The following is a 22,776-nucleotide window of genomic DNA, read 5'->3' on the forward strand; positions in this document are numbered from 1 at the left end:
TTATAACCCGAGAAGGCATCCATGAACGTTAACAGCTCATTTCCAGCGGTGGACTCCACAAGTCGATCTATATGCGGCAGCGGGAAACTATCTTTGGGACATGCTTTATTCAGGTCTGTAAAATCGATGCAAACCCTATCTTTCCCATTCTTTTTCTTGACAACGACAGTGTTTGCTACCCATTCCGGATATTTCACTTCTCGTATGGACCCTATTTTCAAAAGTTTATCCACTTCATCATTTACTATTTTTGCCCGCTCCACTCCAAGCTTTCTTCTTTTTTGTTTCACCGGTTTGAAGCTTGGATCCACGTTTAGTTCATGACAAATTATACTCGGATTTATGCCAGGCATGTCCGCTGCTGTCCATGCAAATGATGCTTTATTTTTCCTTAAGAGTTCGATCAAAGCTTCTTTTATTTGGCCAGTCAAAGTTGCTCCAATTCGAATTTTCCGGTCCGGCTTGTCTTCTTCCAACACCACTTCGACTACCACATCCTCTTTTTCCTGCCCATTAGGAGGTTTTTGCCTTAGTCCCTCTTTTGCGGGCTTTGTTAATTGCTATTGGATCTTCAAACGGTGGCTAGCTAAGTAACACGTCCGTGAAGCTTCTTGATCTCCCCGAATTGTTTCCACCCCATTTGATGTTGGAAATTTGATACATTGATGGTATGTAGAGGGGACTGCTTTCATTCGATAAATCCAGGGAGTCCCGAGGATGATGTTGTAAGCTGCGGGCTTATCGAAGACAACGAAGTCCACGATCTTCGATACCTTCTTGGCAAGGACTGGCAGCTTGATTGTTCCGAGAGACATTGCCGACTCGCTTGTGAACGCAACTAATGGAGATGGAGGTCCTACTATGTCTCCTCGGCTGATTCCCATTTTTTCTAGAGTACTTAAAAAGATCAAGTCGACCGAACTGCCTGTATCTATAAGGATCCTTGATACTTCGAAGTTAGCGACATCAAGAGTAATGACTAGAGCGTCATCATGCGGTCTTTCGAGATTCCGTGTTTCTTCTTCGTTAAATGATATTGAGGCACCTTGAAAATCAATTTCTTTGCTCAAGCTTGCTTTGAGTAAGACATTTCGTCTATGCTTTTTGATGGAACTTATTGAATCTCCGCAAAATCTGGATCCTCCTAGAATTACATTGATCTTACCCTTCGAACTCCTTGGTTCTTCCTCGTTGGATAACCTTGGTCTTTTGGAATCTTGATCTTTGGAGTTTTCCTTTGCTTCGTGGTATTCCTTCACAAAATCTTTTATATCAAATTTAGAAAGATTGCCACAAGCGCAAAGCTCTGCGAGGTGCTTTTTAAGAACGCTGCAATCCTTGGTTAAATGTCCGGTTACTTTATGAATGTCGCAATATAGACTTTCATCACGGACCCAAGTGTTTGATCTTCCTTTCCCTTGGAATTGTTTTCCGACGGTATTGTTGAAGGGTTGCGACCCAAACTTCCTTGGTCCTTTGCTCTCCCTAGGCTCGAACTTCTTGGTAGGGACGGTGATTGCCGGCTTTTCTTGTTTATTCCGTTTGGCAAAACTTTCTTTTTCGTCTTCTACCTCCATCCAGTTGTTTGCGCGGAAGAGTGCATCCTGAATTGTGTCTGGTTTATGAAGTATTAAGTCTTCTTTAAACCTTGAATCATGTCGCAATCCTTTTCGTAGGGCAGATAAAGCTGATTGCTGTGAGATTCTTGGGAGCTTTGACAGCACTCCTTTGAATTTGGTGATGAAAAGCCGAAGTGACTCATTAGATCCTTGCGTTAAGTTCCAAAGATCGGCATCCGAAACGCTTTTATCCATAAGGATAGAGTATTGCTTTAAGAACACGGCTGATAGTTCGTCGAAATTGCTGATCGAACCCGACTCTAATTGGGTGAACCACATTAGAGCTTGGCCACATAGATTCTCCGAAAACAGCTTGCAATAGCCTGCGTCCTCATCAGCTTCATCCAATTCGACTCTTCCTGCAGCGATCAGAAAGGCTGCGAGATAGCTTTTTGGATCCTCCAATCCGCTGTAAGGGTCCAGTTTGAGTTTCCGGGAATCTTTGATCCTTAAACTCGCGATTCGCGGGATGAAAGGTGTTCGCCTAGCTTCTTCAATGACTCGATTGATGTCTAGCTCTGAACTTGTAGCTTGATGAAATTTTGATTTCATTTCTTTTAATTCCTGGCTAACCTTCCTCATGGTCTCGAACTGGTCGAGGTTCTCCTGCTCGTACTGAGCTGCAAGTTGTTCTTCATCCCCGAGCTGCGTCTCTTCTTCCGACGTCTGAGCTACATTATTAGTAGCACCGGGAGTTGTTTGTCCGCTGGTTTCATTTTGTGCAGCGGAACTTGGCGAGTTGAATATCCCTCTTCGGATTCCCACCGGGTTTTCTGCACTTAAAGAGCGAACACGAGTTTGTATATTATTGACGTTTTGACTAAGAGATACCTGGGATGTTTGCAATGTATCGACGGCCTTTTCCACATCCGAGAACTTTTGTGATATGTCCGACATGGTTTGCTGCATAGCTTTGAGGGTTTCGGCCAATGATGTCTCGGCAGCGTCTCCTCCGGACATTGTTGCTTATCTCGGAAGTGTGATAAAAAAATCTGACCACTCAAGAACCTAATTCTCCCCACAGACGGCGCCAAAATGTGGAAGTCGGATTCACACACTCAAGTATTTTATTAAGCGGGAAAGATTATTCTTGAGGGACAAAAATGAATGTATAAAAAACTTATGAATTGTTACGAAAATTGCTATATTATTTCTTTCTCGAGAGGAAGATCCTCTTTACATGGCCATTGGCCTCTATATTTATACATAGATAAACGACATTAAAATGAGTAATTAAGTACAATTATTTCTTCTTAAATGTGTCCGTTTTGATTCTTCGGCTTTAATGCTCAACGTTTGAATTTGAGTTGACTCTGATCTTCATGGGCCTCGCCTCTTTTGGCCCAAGTGTCCTTGAACCGACTTACCCGTGTCTTCTACACTGAACTCGTGTCACAGTGCAGTCACTTCGGATTCTTGAAATGGTGACAACCACTTCGACCGTCCCTTCGGCTCACGGGTCCAATGGGCTTCATCCTTTATGGGCCATTATCTTGATTACGTGGCAATCTTTGGTTGGTCTCGTACTTCTGGTGCGGGATCCGACACCAACATGAATGGTACAAGGCAGTTTGGTTTCTTTACTCAACTCCCAAGTATGCGTTCATCACTTGGCTAGCCTTTTAAAACCGTCTAGCTACAGGGGACAGATTATTGAGGTGGAACGCGGATGCGAATGGCACTTGTGTTCTTTGCGGGGACGGAGTCGAGACAAGGAACCATTTATTCTTTTCTTGCTCCTACTCCTCCCAGGTTTGGACAGCTTTAAGTAGAGGTGTTATGGCTCATAAGTTCACGACAAGCTGGGTGTCTCTCCTAGTACCGTCTCAATATAGAATGAGACCTATGGCAATACCAAAAAAAAGTCAAACCTTCTTAGTAATTTAAAAAAAAAAAAAAATTTGGGCCTTTTTTGCTTTAAAAAATTTTATGAAACTAATGTTGGACCCTTGGCATTTGCCTACCTTGCCTAGAGGTAGAGACGGGTCTGTCTCCTACCCATCATCACGGCTTCATTCGCATCACGATATCAATCGTTTGTGACAAGTATGTGTTTCAGCTCACTATACATAGCATTTGGCGAGAGCGCAATGGTCGACGTCATGGTGACACTCCCATACCGGCTACGAAGTTAACGTCTACAATCGATAAGAGCGTCCGGAATCGTCTCAGCACTATGGCTACTTCGGGTTCTTCCAACTACGAAGGCATACTCCGATTCTGGTTTCACACTCACGGTCTCTAGTCTCGGTCCATTTTTTTTTTAAAACCTCTAAATGTTGCTCAAAATATATTTGCTCACTACGTTGCATTTATTGTAAAACAGTTTTTTTGGTGAATATAATTTTACATTCATACAAAAAAAAAAAATTTAGGTTAAATTCAGATCATTACAAATTTTTTGTTAAGAATTTCTTGTTGACAATCTTCGTTTTTAGATTTTATACTCCTTTTTTGTCCGATTTATTTTTCCTTTAATTTAATAAGTCGGTATTCTTTTGTTTTTGTAGAAACAAGAGACTTGCACCAGCATGATCCGGTATTTTTGAAATAATAATTAAAAAACAAAATGAAAATTATCTTAGACAAAAAAAAAAGATACAATTGTAGTGTTTTCTCGAACAGGCTTTATCATAATTAATTATAGTTTTTAGTCACAACATTAAGTAAAGCATATGATTAATTAGTCATTTAGTTTAATATTTTCTTAGTGTGAACTGTGGAAGAATCTGTGCTGTTAGCATTTAAGCTGTATATATACAAAATGAGGAAAGCAAGAGACGAAACTCTGAAAGACTGACTATAGAGGAGACCGTAACAAAATAGTCCACATAATTAGTAGTTTAATAATACGGAATATGTAAGTACTGTATGTTATAGGGTATAGGGAAGAGAACAATAAATACATTAAATAAGTAATACCACGAGAGAAAGCAAAGCACGAGTATTAAGCTTTGTGCAGAGTGTTTTCATTGGGTAATGAAAGATAAAAAAATTTTAAAATAAATAATTTACTAATTGTTGGGGAACGGCTAAAATTACGAGTGAATGATGTAATCTTCGACGGTTCTGGTTCCCCGCGCCGATCACACCGACCAACCTCGTAAGTTTCCAAACGGTCGAGAGCCGTATATTTTATTCCATAATATTCTCCGTCCATGCAATCTGATTTTAATTATTCTTATAATATTTTCTTGTATAAATCTTAGACCATCCGCAGTGGTATAAGGGTATATGCATCCATGTAACTTTGAAAATTGATCTTATGTGTAAAATAATCTTAAAACATTGTAAGAGAGAAGAAAAAAAAAAGAAGGAAGAGAGAAAATTATGGAACCAATACTTTTCAGACACGTGGCTCATAACTTGTATTAGAACAGATCTTGCAGAAGATTGCAATTCAGGTTCGTCTACTGTTTGAATTTTTTCAAATTTTTAATACCTAAGAACACTACTTGTGTTGCTACAACACTTATGGTCTAAGTGTGAGGGGGATGTAAAATTTTTTTTATTATTATAATTTAAAGTAAGAGAGAAAAGAGAGAGAAAGAAAGAGAGAGAAATAGAGTGTCTTACATCCGAGTGTAAATTTACACCCGAGTGTGAAGAGAGAGACAACTTTTGCATTAAATCTGGTTTTTTTAATACTTACACTCCTCTTCCGAATGAACCACTACCTATGCTCTTAGGATTAGAACTTTTACATAATCTTTTTTATCAAAAAACTTTTAGGTAATGTAAATATTTGAAATTTTAACTATACAATAATAATCTTTTTTTTTGTCTAAAAACATTTGAATAATCTAAATATTTAAAATTTTAACTACATATTAGTCCCAAAACAATAGTCTTTCAATGATGATAAATCACTCAACCATCCCATGTCATATAAAATGATAATACTGACCGTGAAAAAAAGGTGTGGATTACATACAATTTTTCATGAGTTAAACTTGAATGTATGGTTTCCTTCATGCAAAAAAAAAACATTTTCGAAGTTAGAAAATCCACTCGGATAGATAGGGGCCAAAAATCTATTGAAATACCAAATACTACTCCTAGATATTATTATTGTTGAATTTAATCGAAAGTCTAGATACTTCTTTTTTCAAGAGACAAATAAATTAAAGCTTTTTTTTAAGTGGTAAAGAATATGCCAAACACGACACATGTAATATTCTCCAACTCCTAGAAAAAATCCATCGCAATTCGTGGCATTGTTCGACACTTGATTAAAATCTCATTTAAAACCCAAGGGTGTTTACGTAATTTCACAACTGACGGAAACTAGAAGTTAAGGGTCCCTTATCCAATTTATCCGGAAAAACTCGAAACCTGTATAAAAGCAAAGACTGCCTCACGACTAATTCTTCTTCTTCATTACCAAATAAACAAATCTCAACTTTCGAATTTTAAATCTCTTCTTCAATGGCGACGGGAAAGAGTTACTACGCTAGACCTAGCTATCGATTTCTCGGCACCGATCAACCGTCTTACTTCACCGCTTCCGATTCAGGTCTCGAATTCGACGAATCCGATCTCTACAACCCAATCCACTCCGATTCACCAGATTTTCGCCGTATAATCTCTTCATCAGCCAGATCCGGTAAAAAACCGTCGAATCGTCCCTCCGCCGTAGCAGCGTCGTCGCTTCCAATAAACGTACCGGACTGGTCCAAGATTCTCCGGGAAGAATACCGTGATAACCGCCGGAGAAGCATCGAGGATAACGACGACGATGACGATAACGAAGACGGAGGCGGTTGGTTGCCACCGCATGAGTTTCTAGCGAAGACGAGAATGGCTTCTTTCTCGGTTCATGAAGGAGTTGGGAGGACATTGAAAGGAAGAGATCTGAGTAGGGTTCGAAATGCAATTTTTGAAAAAATTGGGTTCCAAGATTAAATATTTGGAGTTTTCCTTTCATTTTTTTGGTTTACTTCAATCATTTTCTCAAGTAACTGTCAGAGAAGAGAGAGAGCATGTAATATTTCTAGAAATGCCCTCGATTTATCCTTATATTCCGAAAATCTTACCCATGTAATTTTTTTCTTTTACTTTTGAGACATTTTGCGTAATGAGTAATAGATAATGTTTTCTTTTTTTTGGAAGAATGTTTGTTTTGTTTATTAAGCAGTTGATTTTATGGGAATTATTAATCTGAAACTCCGGATTTTGGAAATTTGATTGTTGGAAGTAAAATTAGGATAAAATAGTAAAAGTGGGGCAAAAAGTATCAATTATTGGTTGGGATATTTGGGTGTTTGATGAGGTGGGTGAGAAAAGCAGAGGCTACAAACACTTGAAAGTGACATTAGTTGTTTGAGAATTATGCTCTTATTTCTTTGTTATTTGAACATTATTATAATTTTAAAGTTAAATGGGTTTATTATACATTATGATTTTAACCAAATTAATCTGCTCTTTACTTTAAGAGACGTCGAAAATGTTCCAAAACTCAGATAAGCTTCTCATCTAAACTAAAATGGATGTGATAAAGTATAAAAACTAAAACGGTTTATTTATTAAAATTAGCAAAGGATTACGTGAATCAGAATGGTTTTCGTGTAAGGGACATGTAATTCATGTGATCTTCATGATTATGCATGCTTTCCCTAATGTAGAATTTTGTCATTATCCAAACACATTTCCTAACTAAAACTGGATTTTATTTTCATGTTCAGTGTCTCAAGAGTTTCTAGAATTTCCGGTAAAAAGGTTTGTAAATTACATTCTACATATAGAACTAGAAAAAACTGCATTTCTACAAATATATCATCTTATCCGGGTAAAACAATGATCTTATCCTGTCTAAGAATTATAGTCTATCTTCAACTTAATTTGAAACAGATATTTTCTTTTAACAAAAAGAGAAATGGAAATAAGTAGTTAAGTACCACCATCCTTGAATAATTACAACATAAATGTTGAAAAAGGATTGTAATTTTTTAGGACCCGCAAAAGGTCAATGTAATGAGTAAATGAGTAATGAGGTTCTCAAGTTGGGTGTCGTTTTCTGATCAAACACCAACCGTTTTGGCCCAATTGTGGACCTCCTGAAATATATATCGATAAAATATAAAGTGAATAGAAAAAGATTACAACATTTTTACCTTGTTTTAATCTTATTAATCAAGAAACTTAAATAACATAATTTTGAATGGTTAATGTTCGTTCGAAAACTCTCCCACACTCAAATTAGAAAAGAAAAAAAAAAAAACACATAACTAATCATTAATCAACGGGAGGAGGAGAAGAGATGATTTTGTTATAAGCTTAGGGTCATGAGATGATCCTAGAGACCCTATCGGTTTGGAGGTGAGCTCCTAAAAAGTTTCAAGAAATCGCCTTCTTGAGGAGGATTGTATGTCTCCGGGAAGCGAATGTGATCAGATGGGACATAAGGTTTGAGCATCTTTAGTAAAAAGAGTGTGTGTGCATGTGTAAAAATCTCATCTTCTAACACTAACGACAAAGTTGAAAATATATAATTTTCAGTTTGCTATTTACGAAACTCAATTACAAATACAAATGAATGGAATGAAATCATTTCCTTACGTTTGGATTTTCATATTTTGTGTTTGAATATAGGAAACAGTATTTGACAATAATCATACATACACCAACATGACAAATCTTACAGAGAAAATCCCTTGGATACAAGTTATGATAATAAATAAACAAATATAGAAGCATTATTACATTAAAATAAAAGTAAAGTACTGTCTTGATTGGTAAATGACAACATCTCCTAAAATTGTTTTAAATTTTAAAATCCACCAAGTTAGATGAACAGTCCACATCTGTTATAGTCATCAATCAGCATGTTATCTTTATAATTCAAGATGTAATATGACACACTCCTTACAAATGAAAATGAAATATTAATCTGAAAATTAATTATAGATTAGCAGTCTTTAGAGAGTGCACCTGTAATGGAAGAGACGGAGATCTAACAACCAAAACTGGGGGTTTAAAGCCTTATCAAATTGTTCAAAAAAAAAAAAAAAAAAAAAAAAACAGAAAGCCTAATTAATCTTTTATTAGTTGCAGATATACGTGTGATTCCACCATAAGGTCAACAGCCCACAAATTTAAGCCCAAGTCCACTATAACTTTAGGCAATATAGAATCATAGATGATAATACATCTTTGTGGGCTTATTCACTAATACAGTAATACGATGCGATACTTCTACATTTTCTTATCTTTTTTTTTCTTGTCATGGTCTATCGTACACTAGCATGGAATCTATAGTAAACGGAACATTATCTTCGAAAACCGTTTTGCATATGAATTACCAATCAAATGTAAACTTTGATATATATTGAATTGATTTTATGTTCATAACAAATGCATTTAGTCATTAGATTTACCTGAAGCTCAAGAGCATGAAGGACCCTAAAGCTATGTACAATAGTGGAGTAATGCTTATGTCAGCAATTTGTCATACATATTAATTTTGTACAAGAATACTGATTAGTGCTCTGATTACGCTAAAGAGTAAAGTGGGTGATAAAATCAAATCCTCCATTAACAAGTGGAAGTTTGAATTCCCTTTTTAAACATATAATATACACATATAATAATAGAGAAAGTCTCCACCTTGTTTAATCCTTTGGGCTCAATTATATTTTTGGGATAAGGTTTCATACTACTAGACTAGGTTTTCCTCTCTCTTTTGTCAAAGACTCAATAAAGCACACAAGGTGTTCAAGTACATGGATTTGTTGAGGCTGGACCTGAATGATGAGGTGTCGTTTGTTCAATCTCAATCATGCAGATTTTTTTGTCCTAATACTATTATGTAGATTTTCTAATATGAATATGCATAGAAAATGCATTTTTGTGCGTATTTTTTCGCCACTCAAACACTTAGCTTCACATTATTCCCAAATATCAAAATCGTCTATCATACTTTAATTTTTTTTTAGAAGTCATAGGATCGAGTGGCAGCTGATATGGATAAAAATATTAAAACATGGTCCGGACTTAGAAAAAAGTATCGGTTAAAAAAGGGATTATTGTTGATTTTGCCATTTTTCATAGAAATCTTTTGAAATTGCCATTTTTATTAAAATTTTACAGATATGCCATTTTCTAACACTTAAAAATGTACGTATTTCAGATTTTTTTGGTAAAAATACGTAGTTTATACAAAATATTAAACCCTAAAAACAACCACAACTGACTAAACCCAAACATAACGAATAAAATGCATGTTAAATCATATTTCCGTAGCCTGAAAAATGACAAAATCTATAAACTATTCAAAAAAGGGCAAAATCCACAAGTGCCATCCCAAAAAATGGCTAATCCATAATTGATTAGTTCAAAAATTCCTAGTTTAAAAAGAATTAAAAAAATTGTCTATCACGTTTGATATTATCCTAGGAGAGGAATTGAGTACTCACTTTTGTCTTTGTCTTTTTTAGGCCTACTCATGTTTTAGTTTTACAATATTCAAGTTGAACGAAAACTAATTCAGCATCCATTGCGATATCAACTCTGTTAGGGAAAAAAAAAAAAAAACTCTGTTAGGAACCTAACTCAAAGTTTTATGTTCCAATCTCGAGGTTGGAAAAATGACTAGTAGGTTTCAAGCCCAAAAGGACTAACATGTCTAAGGTCCGAAATCTTTTGGCAAACAAACAAAAAATACCAAAATATATATAGCTGCATCATTGTGATTTAAAATGTTATAAATATTCAAAATCTTCACATGTAACGAAACTTAGTTTTGACTTTGGTACATATGTCCTGGTCACTAGGAAAAAAATGTTGAGGAGAAAATAGAAAGAAGAATCATGATCAAACATTCAAACGTGTAGGAACGTTTATATAAAAAGGGTAAAATGGTACCACATCAATCTCTGGTCAACCACATTAATTAGGTTAGCCTTAAGAAATACTCTTCGAGTTGTCGTTATCAATACCAATCGAGGAGGACCAGTCCTCTGTTTCTCCTATATGGTTTTTGATTCTTTGAACAGTTAAAAACGCATTTGTGGTGAGGTAAAAAAACTATTTCAATCTATCTAAAATACAGTTTCACTAAGCTAAACTAAAAGATCTAGCAGTACCATGCGGAAACAAAAGGGCAGAGACATCATCAAGATATTAAAGATGTGATGTGAATAGAAATGATAATCATTCAATTTTGTTAGGAAAGGAATTTAGTCGAATGACAAAAGGAATAATGAGGGATCACGAAGGGTCCCGGTTAGGTCAGGTCTCCACATTCGACAACACCAGACAGCTACATCTAAAAGTACTCACTCATGGGGCCTATCACAGAGACAAAGTGGGCTCTAATGATTGGACCATTTATGGGCCCAAAATATTTGGGTTATTGTAACATGTCCCATTTTCCACATTATTCTCTTGCTTCCATAAGCTATGGGCTCATCAACTCTGTAAAGAAGCCAACATTCTCATAACAATACTCACCCTAACTTACCTAACTTAAAAAAAAAAACTTTGCACCAAAAAGTTACAATATCTTGGTTTAGCGCAAACCGGTCGTTCGGATGCTGGTTAGCGTATACATACATCTAAATGTCCTAGACATCTAGTAGAAGAAGAAAACAAAATGGTCGAATGATATGGTCAAAGTTTGAGCGTCGGAGATGTTTGACCGCCGATATTAGAACCTCGTCGTTTTTTATTTGGCCAGCAGAACCGTAAATTGTTTTTCTATTTATTTCGTTACCATGAGTTTTGGTATTTGACATTGTTTTACTTTATTTTATTTTATTTTCCTTTATTTGTTTTCCGTTATTTGAAATTGTGATAGTGTTTGTTCTGATTTAAACAGCACAACCGCAATAAATGTTATATAGATGATCAACATTAATAATTTTGTATCCGTTGCAGTACAATTGTGGTAAAAATTTACACGCATGTGTTTGGTTCAGTTTTTCTTCCAGAATAAACATTAAAAATAGAAGGGAATTTAAATTATATATAAAATCTTACAAATTTTATTTCACCACCGGAAATGGTGTAAAAGCTTGTTTCGAGTTTAATAGGTTTATAGTTACCATATTTATCAAGATAATACTGCTCGTTTTACCTATTTTGCACTATTTGTTTCATCACCACTATTTGAAGCATTTCTTTTACCATGGTTCACTGTTTATTAAATGTTTTTACCTTCCTCAAAACTATACTTTTTGGTTTACAAGAAAATGTTATTTTTCTTCTATAAATTCTTTGATAAAAATTAAAATCCACATAAAATAGAGATATTAAAGATCAACAAGGAGATATGCTGATGAGATTTAGTATGAAAATCTGGAAAAATCTAATACACTTTTCATACCCATTTTGTTATTCAGAAAAAATACATTTATTTTAAATAATATAGCACTATGAAATATAGTTTGCTTGAATGCATTATTCAATAATTAACTTAATTAGTTTCCGCTGTAGACACTTTAGGTATATATATAGACTTTTGTGAAACAAATGATTAACAAGTAAGCTTTTTTCCTTAATATAAGCAAGACTAGGAAATAAAGAATGAAGATTGAGGGATATTGAGATAGATGCCTGATGACTCATGTTATATGTGATATGTATATTAAGGGATCTTGATCTCTACATATCATTATCAGTCATGGTAAATTAAAACTACACGTTATATTGGGAGGTAAGTAAAGTGGACAATAAATAGGAGAGGAAAATGTTAAATTTTTGGTGGGGAAGTTAGAAGGGGACAAAGTGGAGGAATATTAATATCCCATCAAGACCAACAACATCAACAAAAGTATATATATATTTGATAATTAAAAAGCAAAAGATAATATATTTAAGAAAAAAAAGCAAGAACGAATGTGACATTTTGACTTTTTCTAATATTTAAATTTGGATGTATGTTTGGTTCCGAATGGTTTATCTTAAGATGAAAAATGTGAATAATTGAGTTTGTACTACTACATAATGTGAAATTAATGGAGACGCTTCTTTTGTTTTCATCTCCGTGCATAGTCAAATTAAGACTTGTCGCAACTCGCAACCACTTTAATATGGCAACATCCCTCTTCCTCTCTCTATCTTCGTGTTTTTTACTCTTTTTTTTACGCACTATAAAGATCCTATTTAAAAGTGAAAACACTTTCACTTCAATCAGGTGTTTTAGTTCAATGATACCTAAAATTAGTGTTCTGTTGTATGTGAAAACGTTCTGTTTCTTTTCGATGTTTGGTGTTTGATTCTGTAATATGCAAATTTACGTAGATTATGTATACAGTATAATCTTTTTGGATAATTCAACAGTTGATAGTTAAACTGTTTCTTATGGGCTTTTACATTAATGTATTGGGTTGTGTATTTGTAAGATGTTATGTTATATTCATGAATACGATGATGTAATCAAGTCGAATTTGTGATTAGGATATGCTAGTGCTGAATCTTAAAGGAATATTTTAACTCTATTTTCATAAAGACATTTAAATATTTAGGTGCATATAGTCGAATATGGAATGGTGAGATAAGCAGTCGAATATATAGTAATGATCCATTGCAAATTGATTGGATATGTGAACCAAATGTTTTCGAATATATAATAATGATCCATTGCAAATTAATTGGATATGTGAACCAATTGTTTTAATTAATAACAGTTTCTTAAGGTTTCTAGCTTCGTTTTCTTGAGTTTTTTTGTCGTCTTGTTACACATATCTCACATGCATAGAATATAGCGCATGATCTTTATAAAATTTCAAAGAATACAACATTCATAGAATAATGGCGGTAGACACCCTATGGAATAAAATAAGGTAATCATTGTGAGCAAAAAGATTAATTTCAACCGGAAGTTAAAAAGAAGAAGTTGATGATATAGCCATTTTTAATTAACTATTTTCTAAGTAACTGTTTAATTTGTCGCTTGTGAAACAATCAAGCACATGCATGGGTCACTATATACATAGTACTACATTGCGAAATTGTGAATTATCATTATCAGTCATATAACTCATAAGTAACGACAAGTGTCTCAAAGTTTGAATCAACCTAGAAAATCATGACAAAAGAAAGCCCTAAAAGCAGCAGATTTATGAATGATAGTAACAATCAGATCGTATCTATGTACATAAAACAAACCGATTACATTCCTAATTTATAAAAACTTATATAGTTAGTTAAACTAATTAGAAACATACCACTTCATTAGTCTGCCTCCGAGTGTGGTTCTATACATATATCGTTATTTGACCCTAGCTGAATAATATTATGCTCAAGTGAACTCTAGTCCCAAACAAAACAATGGAGCATTTTGGAAACAGTTTTGTAACTAAAATCTCTACTCTAACTTTCATATCATATTTACAAATATTGTTTCAGCTCGATCGGTTTACATAATCTGCAATATTTATTTTGCTATCATTATTTGAAGGAATACTGAATAGATAATATCAATAATTATGCAAAATACATATGTTAGTACTTAGTTCTATATAAATAATTTATTAAAATATGATAAAATAGTTTAAATAAATTATAGTATAAGAAAGGGATAAAAGGGTGTAAATGTGTGGCCAGCACGTGAGAGTTACTTTTGGCGCATGCGAAAAGCTGATGGAAATACCACATCGTCAACACTTTCCATTCTATATTATACTGAAATAGTGAAATGGTCTCAAATGAAAAAGTAGATAAAAACAATTAAAATGTAATTTCTTTCGGCAAGTTGAAATTCTTATTACCAAATCAACGTGTTTAAATGGAAATTGTGAGAGCAAAAAAAAAGAAGAGAGAAGAAAATTGTGTTTGTAATGGTTGAACACTTTAAATGTATTTAATTTGATTATAAATTGCATTTTTCTAATTATTTTTGTGCATAAACCAAGTAAATTTAATTTTTGTTTTTCCATCATATGTGGTATAGCATAGGATTAAGATAAGGGAAATTTGATAGATCTTATATGTATCGAATGAAATATGTATGATATAATATTCTTCGAATAAAATGTAGAAAATAATTTGGACCAAAATACAAGAAAGAAAATAATTACGAAAGAAAAAGAAAAAAAAAAAAGAGAAGAGAAAATAGTGCGGCGATGTGTGACGGATAATTGAAGACTGAAGGGAAAGGTGGGGCCTACCTGAGCGCGCCATAAAAGAGACGCAGATTGTCTGGAATTAAGGAACCATTTTTTTATATTTATTTTCTATTTTCTCAATAAAAAAAATTGTCAATTTTTTCATAAATTTGTTTTCTTTGGTGATCCACATTAATTAGCAAACAAAAGGAAACTCTCTCTCAAACAGAGGAGCCTTTCTTATTGCGAAAAGTGTTACTAATGATAGTAGATTATAATCTTATGTTGCTGCTAGTCATATTGAAGGTGTTTTCGCAGAAGAAAAGATGTCGTCCTCTGTTTGATTGAGAGTTTTGATTTTAGCTCGCTGTGTGGAGCTTATTCTTTTGTATAGGGCTGTCTTCTCGTAGTAGAGGCTCTGTTTTATATGTGTGATTGTTGTGGTTTGTTCCCAACTTCATATGTTGTAACCTGCTGGTTCGTGATGTTTCATCACTGTTATTCAATATAATTCTAGTTGACCAAAAAAAAAAAGCAAACAAAAGGAAACCAAATTTCTATAAATTCAAAATATATCATTGTGACTAATTTGTCTTTTGAATATAATTGTAACTACTGGTATATCATTTGTCATATTTCGTTCTTGGTTTAAAATAGAAAAAAACACACACCTAATATCATGTTATCAAAAGTTATGTCGGAGCAACCATCTTCCTTTGTAAATTTGGCCAGCTTATACGAGTGTAGTAATGGTCGATTTTTTGTGTGGTTTGAGCGTTATCTGCTGACTTGTTTCGAGAGGTTAGTCATTTATGCAAATTCTAAAATTATATATCTTACTATTAAGATGTTGGAGTGAGAGCAGTGCGTTGTTTCGATCGAGAGGCTAGTCATTTATGCATACTAGTTTTCCGAATGAGAACAGTTTGTTGGCCTCTTTAGAAACCATAATAAGAAGAAGATGTTTTGTTCACGTATCGCGGTCTAAGTGGTAACAAAAAACACGCTAACAATAATCTTATAACAAAACAGTTTTGGTTCGCATTGTAGAAATTAATATTACAGTTTCTAAAAGAATAGGAAATTGAAAAGAAACTACTTAGCCATTATTCATGTTTTGGGTTATATATTGACTTATTTCACGCTTCAAAATATATGATGCACACTTCTTCTTTTTTGTCAACATACATGGACACGTAACATATTGACATGTGAAATTATAACATGTTAAAACAAAAAGACATGTGAAATTACTATCTACTTAAAGCAAAAAACCAGAAAGAAAAAAGGTATTAAATTTGGAACTAAAAGAAAGTAAAAAGTTTTTTTTACAGAAAGTAATTACACTTACAGATGAAAGAAAAAGGCAGCATCATGATATGTAAAAAATTGTCGAAGAGGTTTAGTCGTATCAGTGTGTTTGACTGATCACTGTCTTCTGATTCATTATTCAGTTTTCTTTTTGAACATTAAGTTATTCACTGCTTTACTCAGATAGTTTTATATTAACTAGCTCATTTAGGCTTTGAACACCTCTTTCTGATTACTAGCCCACACTTTAGTTCTTCTTACATATCACTCCTAACTACGGTATCTTCGAAGTGAAAATCAATTTTTCACTTAGTAAACAAATTTACCATTCATATCTTACTTATATACGCTATTCTTTTTTCCTTTTCCAGACCATAATTATAATTTGGAAATAACTATTTACAGTCCATACCTAAACAGTTTGATTTGTAAACAATTTGGAATAAATATTTAAAATAATACAAATTTGGTTCGTATAATAAATGAAGATAAGACATGCTAACAAATAAAACACTACCACAAAGGGACAGTGAGAGAATGTGTTTTGTAACAAGACATAACTTTGATTGCTTAATGTGTTAAAATGATTATGTCAGAGACAGAGAGCGATCATAGGCTTTCTTTATTTCTAATAACGTCGATTTTTTATTTTCTGGTGTTCATTGTTTAATAATGTCGAATTTAAATTCTTGAATTTTTGCAACTCGAAATATTCTTAACTACATTGAAGTATTGTGCATCTCTTAATAATAAAGTTGAACAAAAATCTTGTTGAATTAATTACAAGCACGACCAGATCTTATAATCGAGTTTCGCTTTACCTTTTTAATGATTAAACTTTCATCGGAGAATATAAGTCGTATTAGTCGTTCCTCTTAATTAAAATTACAAGCCGTGGATAACTTCATTTTTGAATGTTTTAATTAGGGTCATAGAGTGTGTGACTGGTCAGATTTTAAAAAAATTTCAACATCAATTAATATACGATTAGAACCCTAAAAACTAGTCACCCTATAATACAGAACAATGGTGATATGAAAACATAATAAAGCTTGGGAAATTTAGCTAAATGGAAAAATTTATAATTTTAATCAAGCAAGTGACTAGAAGAGTTTAAAGGAAATGGTTAAAGGAAGAGTTCTTTGCTTAGATTTCAATGTTTAGGTTTGTTATCTATTTGCTCAAAAAAAAAAAAAGGTTTGTTATATTTCTTTTAGTAAGCGATTGTAAGATATTTCTTACATAAGATTTTTTTCGTATAAAATGTTCATTGTGGTATCAATACCATCTCTTATGTAACTTTGAAAAAGATGCATCATGCATGGAATGTTTCATCGTGTGTTAAGTTTTTTTTTCAAAGTAATGCAGGAGTTAGTTATTTTTTACAATTTTTGAAATGTCTTTAAAGGATTTGAAATTCATATGTTGTAAATAAATGAATTAATAGTTACATATCTAATCCATAATGAAGAAAATTAAAAAGTAGTAAATAAATGGATTCCTATATTGTCATTTCACAAAAACAGTAGGGACAACTTCGTAAATGATCGCCGTATTATTTATTAAATAAATAAATAAAGAAAAGAAAAAAAAACGCACCACTTTTCTTTTTCGCTGATGCACAGCTTGTCGGTTTGCGTGCAAATCCTCTGTTTCACAAATTTTCTCTCTCTTCTTCTTTTATTCCTCCTCTGTTCTAAGTTCAGCAGAAGCAAACACACATCACTTACTCTCTCTCTCTCTCCTTCTTCTTCACTTTCTCACATAACCCAACTCTCTTTTTTAAGTCTCCTTGAATTATAATTGCCCTTTAGTGTTGTTCAGAGTTTGTCTTCTTGAAAACTTTTCAGCTTCAATTGTACCAACCTCATGTTTCTTCTTCTTCATTGTTCCAAAGGTTTCTGTGTCCTGAATTCTGATGTAATGCTTCCTTAAGAGAGTTCATATCACTTTCTTTGGTCTTCTCTGTTTTCCCTCAGAAAACCCAACTCTGCAATTTTGGGTGTTATTCTGTTTTCTCTTGAAGAATCTTTAAAATTCTCAGATCTTCTGAATCTCTCTTCTCTAAAACTTTTCACTTTTTTTTTTTTTTTGGTTTCTCTTCTTCGCTTTCTTTTATTTCCAAATTGTCGTTTCCACATGTCGTTGGTCTTTCGCTACAAGCCACGACCATAGAATCTTCTTTGTCTGAAAAGAATTACAATTTACGTTTCTCTTAAGATACGACGACGGACTTTCCGAAGAAAACTAATTAAAGAGAAAAGAAAAGCCAAAGAAGAAGCTAGAGAAACAGTAAAGTTTGAGACTTTGGTGTTTTTTTTTGAGGGTCGAGCAAAAATGGAGATGGCGGTGGCTAACCACCGTGAGAGAAGCAGTGACAGTATGAATAGACATTTAGACAGTAGCGGTAAGTACGTTAGGTACACGGCTGAGCAAGTGGAGGCTCTTGAGCGTGTCTACGCTGAGTGTCCTAAGCCTAGCTCTCTCCGACGACAACAATTGATCCGTGAATGTTCCATTTTGGCCAATATCGAGCCTAAGCAGATCAAAGTCTGGTTTCAGAACCGGAGGTACTACTGATTCTCTTTTTAGTTGCCGCTTCTCTATGATAGGTTAATTAGGGATTTGGAATTTGATTCTTTTGGATTTAGAATCTGTGTTGTTATATTCAATGGATATGAAGGAGAAGGACCACTTTTGTTGTTATTTCAAGATTTGGTGCTTGAATTCAATTCTCCGACATAATTTCCTGTTCTTACAAAAGGGATCCTTTGAATCTGTCTGCTAGATTTGGTTATTCATTTTCTGCTCACTAGCTTTGTATAACTGTTCTTTTGACTACAGTATATGGTTATTGTCTAAGCTGATGTCTAATCTTAGCAGTTTTGCTGATTGGTTTTGTTGTGTGGTTTTAGGTGTCGAGATAAGCAGCGGAAAGAGGCGTCGAGGCTCCAGAGCGTAAATCGGAAGCTTTCTGCGATGAATAAACTGTTGATGGAGGAGAATGACAGGCTGCAGAAGCAGGTTTCTCAGCTTGTATGCGAAAATGGATATATGAAGCAGCAGCTAACTACTGTTGTATGTAACGTAACAGTTCTCTGTGTTTAATATGTTCTAACATGTAGCTTGGGTTATAAACTTATTGACTTGTTATTTTAACCTCAGGTGACCGATCCAAGCTGTGAATCTGTTGTCACAACTCCTCAGCATTCGCTTAGAGATGCGAGTAGTCCTGCTGGGTAAAGTTTCATTCTTGGTTTTGTAGTGACTTTTCTAATCTTTTATCTGCTTAGCCTAATTGCTTGGTTTTGGTCTTAGATTGATCTCAATCGCAGAGGAGACTTTGGCAGAGTTCCTATCCAAGGCTACAGGAACTGCTGTTGATTGGGTTCAGATGCCTGGGATGAAGGTAATAGGCGTCTCCCAGAATTTTACTTCTGTCTTTCTTTATCTGTTGATATCCATGGCAATATTTGTAATATTGAAATGTGAATTTTGATGTTGTGTGTTTTAGCCTGGTCCGGATTCGGTTGGCATCTTTGCTATTTCGCAAAGATGCAGTGGAGTGGCAGCTCGAGCCTGTGGTCTTGTTAGTTTAGAACCTATGAAGGTAAGAAAGGGCCTCTCTTTTCGTTGCTAACGACTCAAGTCATAATGTTTCATTTTCAACCATTTTGGGTTTATTGTTTCCTTGCAGATTGCAGAGATCCTCAAAGATCGGCCATCTTGGTTCCGTGACTGTAGGAGCCTTGAAGTTTTCACTTTGTTCCCGGCTGGTAATGGTGGCACAATCGAGCTTGTGTATATGCAGGTAAATCTTTTACTCTTTTAGTGTAGTTTTCTATCTCTAACACCTGAAGATGAATTAATAAAGTAGAGAAATGAATTTTGGTCAGACATATGCACCAACGACTCTGGCTCCTGCCCGTGATTTCTGGACCCTGAGATACACTACGAGCCTTGACAATGGCAGTTTTGTGGTATGCAACTTTCATAATGTCTGTCTAGTGTTTACATAAAAACTGCGGGATATTGATGTTTTCTATGTGTCTTTAAAAGGTTTGTGAGAGGTCACTATCTGGCTCTGGAGCTGGGCCAAATGCTGCTTCAGCTTCTCAGTTTGTGAGAGCAGAAATGCTTTCTAGTGGGTATTTGATAAGACCTTGTGATGGTGGAGGTTCAATTATTCACATTGTTGATCACCTTAACCTTGAGGTAATTAGATCTTCACATATGACATTTTGTGTATGTTCCCTTAAATATCTAGAAGAATTGATTATAAACATCTGTTCTTGCCTTGTAGGCTTGGAGTGTTCCGGATGTGCTTCGACCCCTTTATGAGTCCTCCAAAGTCGTCGCACAAAAAATGACTATTTCCGTGAGTGTATATAGAATATATCTTGAGATATGGTTGATTCATACGCATTTCTAATAGTTGGGTTGGGATCATGTTTTAGGCGTTGCGGTATATCAGGCAATTAGCGCAAGAGACTAATGGTGAAGTAGTGTATGGATTAGGAAGGCAGCCCGCTGTTCTTAGAACCTTTAGCCAAAGATTAAGCCGGTACGTCGATCATGAGATAAAATCTAATTTTTCTTTGCTCTGTTTGCTTTTTGACATATTATCCGTTCTTGGTTTTCTTGAAGGGGTTTTAATGATGCGGTTAATGGCTTTGGGGATGACGGGTGGTCTACAATGCATTGTGATGGCGCGGAAGATATTATCGTTGCTATTAACTCTACAAAGCATTTGAATAATATTTCTAATTCTCTCTCGTTCCTTGGAGGTGTGCTTTGTGCTAAGGCTTCAATGCTTCTCCAAGTAAGTTTTGGTACTTTGTGTTCTTTTTGACCCTTTTTTAATGGCTGAAATTCCTGTTCTTTATTGTTATCTGTAGAATGTTCCGCCTGCGGTTTTGATCCGCTTCCTTAGAGAGCATCGATCCGAGTGGGCTGATTTCAATGTTGATGCATATTCCGCCGCTACACTTAAAGCTGGTACCTTTGCTTATCCAGGGATGAGACCGACAAGGTTCACTGGGAGTCAGATCATAATGCCACTAGGGCATACAATTGAACACGAAGAAGTAAGGCTTCACAGAGTCTTACTGCCGAGAAAACATCATTTTTGTGTTCTCTCTTTGATGTAGATTTGGTTTTGTTATGCTTCAGATGCTTGAAGTTGTTAGACTAGAAGGCCATTCTCTTGCACAAGAAGATGCATTTATGTCCCGGGATGTCCATCTCCTTCAGGTATATCACTTCTTAACCAATGGATCTTGAAATTTTTTCCATTTCATAGTTAAATTGACTTTAATGATGTATGCTAGATTTGTACCGGGATTGACGAGAATGCCGTTGGAGCTTGTTCTGAACTGATATTTGCTCCGATTAATGAGATGTTCCCAGATGATGCTCCACTTGTTCCTTCTGGATTTCGAGTCATACCCGTTGATGCCAAAACGGTACACGTCTTTCCTCCATCACTGATTTTTCTTTTGCTTAGAGAAGGTTTTGTCTCGAAGCTCAAATCTTCTTACTCATACAGGGAGATGCACAAGATCTGTTAACCGCTAATCACCGAACATTAGACTTAACTTCCAGCCTCGAAGTCGGTCCATCACCAGAGAATGCTTCTGGAAACTCCTCTTCTTCTAGCTCAAGCTCGAGATGTATCCTCACTATCGCGTTTCAATTCCCTTTTGAGAACAACTTGCAAGAAAATGTTGCTGGTATGGCTTGTCAGTATGTGAGAAGCGTAATTTCATCAGTTCAACGTGTTGCAATGGCAGTCTCACCGTCTGGGATAAGCCCGAGCCTTGGCTCCAAATTGTCCCCGGGATCTCCTGAAGCTGTTACTCTTGCCCAGTGGATCTCTCAAAGTTACAGGTGGGTTTAAATGTTTACTTACGTCTCTTTCTTATAAACCCAGAACTTATTGATGATGTCTTACGTTGGATATGTTTTTTTTTTTTCAGTCACCACTTAGGCTCGGAGTTGATGACGATTGACTCACTTGGAAGCAACGACTCGGTATTAAAACTTCTATGGGATCACCAAGACGCCATCTTGTGTTGCTCTTTAAAGGTATGTGTCCTAAACCAAACAAAAACCAGTTAAATCCTGGATAGAATTTGGTTCCATTTTGGGATCGATTATTTCAGTTTCGTGTTGGGACCTGTAGTTTTAGACGTTTAATGTGGTCTGGATATGTTGCAGCCACAGCCAGTGTTCATGTTTGCGAACCAAGCTGGTCTAGACATGCTAGAGACAACACTTGTAGCCTTACAAGACATAACACTCGAAAAGATATTCGATGAATCTGGTCGAAAGGCTCTCTGTTCCGACTTCGCCAAGCTAATGCAACAGGTAAAGAAACAGAAAAAAAAACCATCTGCAGATAAATGTTTTCGATTCATTGTCTGAGAACTCTTGCCTCTACAGGGATTTGCTTGCTTGCCTTCAGGAATCTGTGTGTCGACGATGGGAAGACATGTGAGTTATGAACAAGCTGTTGCTTGGAAAGTGTTTGCTGCATCTGAAGACAACAACAACAATTTGCATTGTCTTGCCTTCTCCTTTGTAAACTGGTCTTTTGTTTGATTCGATTGACAGAAGGAAAAAGACTAATTAAAATTTACGTTAGACGGCTCAAATTTTTGGTTGTTGTTTAGGAGTCTCTGTCTTGATTTTTAATTATTATGAATTTATAATGAAATGTTGTTACTCATTTTTTATCTTTCATAATGTATTTGGTTTTAATGATGTGACCAATCTATAAGATATAAAGGGAAAGATGT

The 22,776-nt window shown here is 35.0% G+C and overlaps 2 protein-coding genes across 2 annotated transcripts; both read left to right on the forward strand.

Annotated features, from left to right (window-relative positions):
- Positions 1–5,948: 5,948 nt before the first annotated feature.
- LOC9302465 lies at positions 5,949–6,730 on the forward strand. Its single transcript, XM_002864651.2, has one exon. It carries the CDS (start codon positions 6,048–6,050, stop codon positions 6,522–6,524), a length of 477 nt encoding a protein of 158 aa, XP_002864697.1. The 5' UTR covers positions 5,949–6,047; the 3' UTR covers positions 6,525–6,730.
- A 10,851-nt stretch (positions 6,731–17,581) lies between these two features.
- On the forward strand, positions 17,582–22,741 carry LOC9300774 (homeobox-leucine zipper protein REVOLUTA). The gene is made up of 18 exons (XM_021030123.1): positions 17,582–18,546; positions 18,892–19,054; positions 19,142–19,215; positions 19,295–19,385; positions 19,491–19,586; positions 19,674–19,787; positions 19,873–19,956; positions 20,036–20,191; positions 20,280–20,354; positions 20,434–20,540; positions 20,624–20,798; positions 20,875–21,063; positions 21,149–21,229; positions 21,307–21,441; positions 21,525–21,865; positions 21,955–22,063; positions 22,196–22,345; positions 22,421–22,741. The coding sequence occupies exons 1-18, from the start codon at positions 18,314–18,316 to the stop codon at positions 22,577–22,579; spliced, it is 2,532 nt and encodes an 843-aa protein (XP_020885782.1). The 5' UTR covers positions 17,582–18,313; the 3' UTR covers positions 22,580–22,741.
- Positions 22,742–22,776: the final 35 nt, after the last annotated feature.

Source organism: Arabidopsis lyrata, assembly GCF_000004255.2.
Source record: "Arabidopsis lyrata subsp. lyrata unplaced genomic scaffold ARALYscaffold_8, whole genome shotgun sequence".
Taxonomy (NCBI): domain Eukaryota; kingdom Viridiplantae; phylum Streptophyta; class Magnoliopsida; order Brassicales; family Brassicaceae; genus Arabidopsis; species Arabidopsis lyrata.